The following is an 8638-nucleotide window of genomic DNA, read 5'->3' as shown; positions in this document are numbered from 1 at the left end:
ACTTAAACAACACTGAGACGCAGTCTTTTACCGGCAGCGTCACGACTAAAGCAAACGTCATCCTTTCGACTGAAATGACCATCCTCTGGTGACTGCACCACCCTGCAGTTTGCCTCCCCGTCTCCACGGCCAGTACATCAGCTGTGGCATGTAATTGCAGCAGGCACAAACAAAACAGCCTTGGAGGGGTCCTTCATGTCTTTGGCCCTGGGCCTTGCGGATTGAGGAGGGGTCCGGGTGCAGACCACCAAGCACAGACCATCTCCACTTCTCCGTCTGTGGAGCAATTAGGGTGGTGGGCCGTGTGCGTGCGCGTGTGCGTGCGTGTGTGTGTGTGTGTGTGTGTGTGTGTGTGTGTGTGTGTGTCCGTGGGCTCCAGCTGTCAGGAGGCCTCTGTCTCCTGGTCCTGACATGTCTCCGATACACCCCGCTGTGAGTCTCTCTGTGTCACACACACTCCACGGACCCGGCCGGAGCCCAAGGCAGGCTGTCCGTCATCTCACACACACACACACACACACACACACACACACTCACTCACTCACTCTCTCTCTCACACACACACACATGCTGAGTTTTCACTGATCTGGTAACTGGTCCTTCTGGCACTGTGGTAGTACTTCTCTCTCTCTCTCTCACTCACTGTGTGTGTGTGTGTGTGTGTGTGTGTGTGTGTGTGTGTGTGTGTGGTGGCAATAAGCATGGCGGTGGCTGCGGGCCACGGCAAGTCATCCGTGCTTCCCCTTATCGTTTTAATCACCTCGTTAGGCGCAGCTAGTCCCCACACTCACTGGCCACTGCCCCTCCTCTGGAACCATGCCCCCTTGACCCGACGCTGGTGCTGCCACCGGGCACAGGGGTGCATGATGGGAGGAGGACGAGCAGAGTGGAGGGGAAAGACGAGGGGAGAAGTTTGATCTGGGTGTGTTTACTTTTCTTCCATCTGCTGCTATCTTTGCCACACCTGAATGTGTGGCAGGCGCAACAGTGGGCAGCCGAACGTCTTATTCCCACCCATGGGTGCTAAAACTTTATTATTATATATACTTTATGCCAGCGGCTCCCAACCTCACCAGAAAAAAAAAGCAGTGTCATGTTTCAGATGTCTAGGAGTTATAAGCAGCTCCACCAAAGAGACACCCACCCCCCCCCCCCCCCCCCCTCCCTATTAATATTCCATTGGAAAATTATTATTAAATCATTATTCTCTTCCAAATGCTAAAATGATACAATTAAGTATCTTATCTTTTTCTTTTTTTTTTTCTTTTTTCTGGATCTGACATCCAAATAAATGGCTTTTTTATCAGATTTTGTTTTGAGCTCCAAATCTCATTTTTTCTCATTGAAGTGTGGGAAAGGTCGAATTTATTTTTTAAGTCATTCACATCAACCAAAACACAAGTCAGGTCAGGTGTATAAAGCAGACAAATAAAGGTCTTGGTCCCACCCACAGCCAGGCCTGACTCATGCATCAGTATCATATCGGACGGGAATCATCAGAAGCCGTTGGTGACAAATCAAACGCATGTCAAGGAGGTACATTCACAATGTCACAAGAGAACATGGAAAGAGTTTTATTCGAAGCTTAGACAGAATACAATATTTGAAACACGGGTGCTTCTTAAAGTCCATCCTAAAAATGACACAAACACTCCCCCCCCTGTTGTTGAATCCCCCCCCTGGGTAAAATCATCCCTTATCTCATCTCATCTCATTTGATCTTATCGCCTTATCTTATATCTTAAATGGCAACGAGAATGTAGAAAAATTAAATCGAGACATTTTCGGATGGAGTTCTGACTCACCAGATTTGTTTCACGTTCTCTCGTCCTCTCTGTCTACCTGCACTTAAAACAAACAAACAAACAAACAAACAAACAAACAGAGTTAATTTTTTTTTTTTTAAAGCATTACTATTCACCCAAAAAAAAACTGGCGCACGTGCACAAACTCACAACGCGGGCACGCGTATTTATTTCATTTCTTTCTTTCTTTTTTTTTTTTTTTCCTTCTCTCTCTCTCTCCATCTTTTATCACACACGCACATCTCTGCTCTCCCCTTGCCCACTGCACTCCCACGGGAGGGAGAAGCGCTTGAGGGCTGAGGGGCGTGAAGAGAGAGGGAGGAGGTGTGTGTGTGTGTGTGTTTGTGTTTGTGTGTGTGTGTGTGTGTGTGTGTGAGAGAGAGAGAGAGAGAGAGAGAGAGAGAGAGAGAGAGAGAGGGGGAAGGAGGGGGCGGCGTTAGACAATACCATTCCTCAAATATATTCCATCCCCTCCGTCCCTGAAGTGAACCTTTATTAGTCGGGATCGTTTGGATCTTATCTCGCATATGACACTGGGTGGAAGGAAGACCGGAGGAAAAAGAGGGGGATTATCTGTGAACTGCCTTCAGATCCGCTGATTCCTGACACGGGCGAGCCTCGCTTATCTCGCCCCTTCATCCCCATCTTCCACAGGCGGACGGACCAGTAGCCCCGGCTGCACTTTCTCCACTATCTGCCCATCTCGCGTCTATTGTCTCTCCGTATCGCGGGGATCACACGAGGAGGAGCAAGGAGGAGGAGAAGGAGTGGGGAGGGGGGGGGGGAGACGGGCTGACTGATCCCTGCTCACATCATTATTATCGTTATTAGTATTTTTTTTTTTTTTTTTTTTAATAAATCGACTGATCACTAATCATCTTGAAGACTTCGGGGGGGGGGCCCCGGACTCTTTCGATCTGCAGCTCCTCGCCTGACGTTTGACCCCGCGTGGTTCCCATGTTCCCAAGTTCGCGGCTGAAAAAAAAAGAAGCAAAAAAGTAAAAACAACTCGCCCCCAGTTTGTTTGTTTGTTTGTTTGTCTTGTTTTTCTCGCGGAGACCCGTCTCTTGGACGTCTGGTGGTTGCTTCGGCTCGGTGGAACATGAGTTAATTTGGAGTTGAAGCTCCGCTCAAGAGCGCTTTTAAGTTGGTTCCGAGAAATCTTTGCCTCCCAAACTCTTTGTCAAGGTGAGTCCCAAATGTGGAAAAATTAGACGTACATTCTGAAAAAAAAAAAAAAAAAAAAAGAGTCACGTCCGTTTGTTTTGAAATGTTTGTGCCTCATCAGCTGTTATGTGTGGGCCTGTTTTTTTTTATGCGCCGTCCATATTTATATATATACATATATATATATATTTATTTTACCTCCCTCGTTCTATAAAAACACAATAGCTCCAATAATTTCATGTCCAGCAGATGTCAACATTATTTTTTGCCGTCTTATGCCTCCATGCTGTCAAGTCACTCTGGCCTCAGCCAAGCAGATGTGTTCATCACACTGTGACAGATGGCCAATTCTGATTATGTTAATTCACACACACACACACACACACACACACACAAAAAAATAAAAGGGGAGTTTTTTCTTCATAAATGATCACAACTTGCATTATTTTGTTTTAGGGGCAAAAAAAAAAAAATCAAATATCAAATGCATAATAATAATAATTAGAAAGACAAATCTAATTTTAAAAGAAATGCGATGTTTTACTTAATTGTTCGTCTGTTTTAAGGCCCTTAGGCTTTAATACATTAACCATTACACGAGCCATTCATTATGTATGGTGTTTAATGTTATTATGCAACGAACGGAGGCTGTATTTTGGATTTATGGCGGCGGGGGGGGGGGGGGGCTGGCACCCAAACAAGCACCCTCTATGGGATTTCTCACACTGTGGGGGCCTCAGGGTGGCAGAAAACACTTTATCAAAAATGGACATTTCTTCGTATATTTTCTGTATTCTTTGTGAGTTTCAATCAGCAACAGACGCAAAGGGGGGGGGGGGGCGCGCTGGGATCATATTTGTAAGAGAGAGAATCAGTGTTTTAATGTGTGCTTGTCTGTGTCCACTCTACAGGTTCTTCAGGAGGAGCGACTGCCAACACCGGAGAATAAAAATGATGCTGAGCCCGGACCAGGCGGAGGCCGACCTCTCCTGGACTCAGTCCGACCCGGAGACGATGCTCAGCGGCCTCAACTCGGCCGGCTGCGCCTCGGACGACCCGACGGAGGGCGAGGACCGGCCGAAATGCAAGGCCGACCAGCCCCTGAGCCGCGAGGAGAAGCGGAGGAGGCGGAGGGCCACGGCCAAGTACCGCTCGGCCCACGCCACCAGAGAGAGGATCCGGGTGGAGGCGTTCAACGTGGCCTTCGCGGAGCTGCGGAAATTACTCCCCACCTTGCCCCCGGACAAAAAACTCTCCAAGATCGAGATCCTCAGACTGGCTATATGCTACATCTCCTATCTCAATCACGTGTTGGATGTCTAAAAAAAAAGACCCCCCCCCCCCCCCTACCTAGCCATGAGACAGAAAGGGTTTGGTTGGGCTGGTAAACTGGACTCAAGCGCATGCCGGGCGTCAACTGGGTATGGCAAGGTTGACAGTGAGGGTCGGAGGTCTCTAAAGCAGACACCCTGTATTTCGTAGCTTTCCACAGCTGATATTTTGTGCAGACGCTCAAAACCTTTTTTAGAATTCTAAACCCCCCCCCCCCCCCCCCCCCCCTTAAAAACAAACCTGAATGGACATTTCAATTAACGGAGGCCAGAGAAATGATTTGGGGTTTTTTTTTTTTATAAAGCTATATCCAAGCTCCCCTCCAAACTTGCTTGTGTAAAATGTCAATATCGGCTCAGTAAAGCCCAACAGATATATCGATCTAACACCCCGACTTCAGGGACTTCAATTCAATCCGTCAGGTTTTAATTACAGCATACTAACAACAACAACAACAACAACAACAAACAAAAAAAATGGAAGAATTTCTCCTGCCAAAAGAACCCATCTTGTCCCCGGCTGCTGGGACTTTGCCATACCTTTATAGTTGACTGAGTTGACCCCCCCCCCCTCCCCTCCCAGCGTGAGTCCAGTGTGGGTTTATTATTGATGGCAGTGGTGTGTAAAGTTGTCGAAAAGTGAAAGACCGCTCACTGAGACGACAGCAACAAGCGTCCAGTCGTTTGAGCTGCGAGATGCAATAATGAGAATAATGATTCTTTCCCGGTGTACAGTGATGGCTCTGTCTCCATGTTTCCCTCCCAAACAGTGGTGGAGTGGAGGTGTGTGTGTGTGTGTGTGTGTGTGTGTGTGTGTGCGGGGTAGTTATCATGAATATGAAGAATTTGGTTCTCAAAGAAACTTAAATTTCCACATGAAACCATTAAATATTAGTATAACCCCCCCCACCTCTGAACATATTCAAGCCTAACAAACGAAGCCCCCCCCCGCCACCCACCCACCCCTCATTATATCAAATCAATTTGAGGCCCAATAAAATAAACACTGGGGCATTTTTCACATCGACGTGAGAAGGAGACGTAAACGAGATATAGCTGCTTTAGATCTAGTTTAGATTCCGTAAAGGAAGGAGAGAGAAAAAAAAACAACAACAACAAAAACAAAAACAAAAAAAAAGATTCAATGCGTAAGTGCCACTTATGACATATAAAATTGTGACCTTAATCATTTTTGTTTGTTTGTTTGTTTGTTTTGTTTTTGTTTTGGAAAAGTGTATGGAATTATTTATTTGATTAATTGTGTTTTGATATTTAAGGCTAATTTATTTCCGTTGATACCATAGGCTGGCGTCTTTTTGTATAAATGTGTATGGTTTTGTTGCTTCTATATTTTAGGCTGTGAAGTTGAACTTGGAAAGTGATGGTGTTCTACTCTTAAAAATGGCACTTTCTGTTGATCCATAGCATAACTTATTCGTTTTGATGTGTGTTTGATGTGTGTCATTATCTATTTTTCTTTTCTTTCTTTCTTTTTTTTTTTGAAATGTCTATTGTCTACCAATAGCAACGATAAGCACTTCGATATGGGGTTCAGTGTGGCCCCACAAATGTTTATTTCCCTACATTGTTGTGTTAAGAAGAATAAGAATTGGCCTGCTTAAAAAAAAAACAAAATGCCATTCAATTCAAGAATTAGTTTCACGGTCAGAATAATGATTATTTCCACCACCAAGGGGTTATCATTCAGAAGCAAACCTCTTTTTTATTTATTTTTTTGCTGTTACCAAAAAAAAAAAAACCCCATAATTATTTAAAAAAAAAAATAGTCTGAATTTATTATCTTCAATGTTTTGATGTCATTATTTTGATGAATTGGTTAATTTATTTGTCTCTGCTTTGTATTACGAAATTCAATAAGTAATTTTATAGTGAAGAAGGAAGGAAAAAAAAACAAAACATATCCTCTATCCAAAGATTTTTTGTCTCTTCAGGGTTGTGTAGGCTACTTGTTGCTTTATGCAGATCTTTTGTAGTAGAGGTATCGTGTGACAGCTGGTTTCTAATGGACAAACTTTTCATATTTTCCGGTGTTATTTTTAATTAAAACGGAAATACTTGAAAAAAAAAAAAAAAAACAAGATTCCCTTTCCTGTTTGTTTTCTTTTTAAAGAAAGTTCACGAGGGTTTCTCTGTGTTTGCAATGTGTGTGTGTGGGGGGGACAAAATGAGCTAACAGCTAAAAGCTAGCAGCGTGATAGCCGCTAATATTCAGCTGATTGGCAGGAGATGGACGCAGCTCAGGATGACGTCAGGTGCGCTGCAAACGCGGGGTGATATAAGTGCTCGTGCAGATCAGCGCGCACGTACTGCGCGAGCTCTCGGGCTCTCTGAACACACACAGAAGCCTGTACACACACACACACACACAACACACACACACACACACACACACACACAACACAAGATGAAATCGGTGTAAACCCATGCAGATAGGCCGAGAAGAAAACTCACACACACACACACACACACACACACACACACTCTGCCTTACACACACACACACACACGCGCGCGCGCGCACGCACAGTGGTCAGCAGCTAAAGGCAGTGGTAGGCTACATGTGTGCTCCTGGCTGAAAGGCTCCCTCCCTCCCCAGAGAGGGGGCAGGTGTTACTCCAGACGAGCCAAGACAACCAAATTACTGGCCGTCTGGCACCTCCCGTGGGAAACCCGGGGAGAGAGGAGGGATGGGAGAGATGGAAATTTATGAGCGAGCGAGCGAGCGAGCGAGATGTAATATTGCCAAATGGTACGAACAAAAAGATCCAAATATTTATATTCATCTGTGATATATATATATATACGCCTATTATTCCCCATCGATCGCGCTGTGAAAAGCGCGCAGTTGAGTTACAGGACGGGAGATGTGTGAATGCTTTTATCCAAGCTTCATTAGATTATCATGAGTGAACCTTTCTTTCTGTCTTTCTGTCTTTCTTTCTTTCTTTTGGTGTGCGTGTGCAAGCATGGGGTTGGCCCCGGTGGGAATCGAACCCCTCACCCTGGAAATGCCACGGCTAAGCTGTTCCAGTTGAGCAACAGAATGCATTATGTCAAATGTGTACGATGAGAACCAAAACGAGTCAATCGCTCCATCCGTCTGTTTACATCTGTCCATCTTCAGGTGGCAGCTGCGGCGAGGTGTTCGCGGAGCCATGTTTCTCATGTGTGGAGAATGAAGGTAGCATGAAACGTTCTTTCCCTTTCAGCTCAAGGGCCTCCCTGTGTCTCAGGGTTTTTTTTTTTTCTTTTCTTTTTCTATTTGGCGTCTGTCAGTTTGTCAGTCTTCTGCCTGACTTTCTTGCTTTTACCTTCAGCTGCGCCCACACCGGGGGGGGGGGGGGGGGCCGAGAGAGCTGCTTGTCGGATTGTCGGATTGACATTTTGGAGACAAAACAAACTTAAAATGAGACTCTTTTTCATTCCCTTTTTGAAAAAAAAACAAAAAACGAATTCACACATTGTCCTTTTTACAGTTAAATGCATACGTACGCCACAGCATCCGTTGGTCTGGTATGACCCAGTCTGACCCGCCGGATGTGGGCTGTTGGGATAAGCCTGCCATTGGCCGACTCATTCAGTCGGGATTCCCCTCCCCTTCCGCTACCTGCATGTTATCGTTTTGCCGGGACGGGAAACAGCGCACAAGACGACGGTGAGTAGTTTAAAGAAATAGGAACAGGCCAGAGCGTGTCCCTGGAGAGAATTATCACCCCAATCTGCAGCAAAGAGCTTTATAGCGAGATTCAGCTTTCATAAAAAGCTAAAAAAAAAACCTGCTCTGAACAGCAGGCAGACACAGTTAGGAGCTAGCTGGTGGGCACGGCGGCGCATTTAGCAGCTAAAGGGGCAGACATTTCCCTCAGGAGTTGGTAGAGACCAAACCAAGAGCTAAAAGAGAGAGTCAGTTTGTTGTATTCGCGAATAAGCGACTGGTTTTCAACTCGTCACTTTGCAAATTCACACCCACTTGCCTTGTCTTTCCACTGACTTTATATGCAAACTCTGAAATGTTCTTTCTTGCACCGTAACAGTAAAAAAAAAAAAAAACATGCCACTTAGCAGAGGAGCGTCACAGGAGTCACAGAATAAATGCAGCACATTTGTGGTACATTCAGTTGAAACCGTTTTTTTTTTGCAAATAAATAAAAATTTAAAAAAAAAAAAAAAACAGAAAGAAAGAAAGAAAGAAAGACAGAAAGGAAAGAGCACCAATATGTTGCGTCAACAGATTGTCCTCTTCAGAACACAAAACAAGCTCCGCGATCCTGGCATGGCGTGGAGATAGACTTCTGCTCAAGCTTATTGAATGGA

At 45.1% G+C, this 8638-nt stretch overlaps 1 protein-coding gene across 1 annotated transcript; it reads left to right on the top strand.

Moving 5' to 3' along the window:
• The first annotated feature begins 3923 nt into the window (after positions 1-3923).
• LOC139306925 (helix-loop-helix protein 2-like) lies at positions 3924-4295 on the top strand. The gene has a single exon (XM_070930890.1). The coding sequence runs from the start codon at positions 3924-3926 to the stop codon at positions 4293-4295; it is 372 nt and encodes a 123-aa protein (XP_070786991.1).
• The last annotated feature ends 4343 nt before the right edge of the window (positions 4296-8638 follow it).

The sequence above is a fragment of the Enoplosus armatus genome, chromosome 24 (genome assembly GCF_043641665.1).
Source record: "Enoplosus armatus isolate fEnoArm2 chromosome 24, fEnoArm2.hap1, whole genome shotgun sequence".
NCBI lineage: Eukaryota > Metazoa > Chordata > Actinopteri > Centrarchiformes > Enoplosidae > Enoplosus > Enoplosus armatus.
Note: the sequence above shows the minus strand (reverse complement) of the source record. Positions and strands in the feature narration are given on the sequence as shown.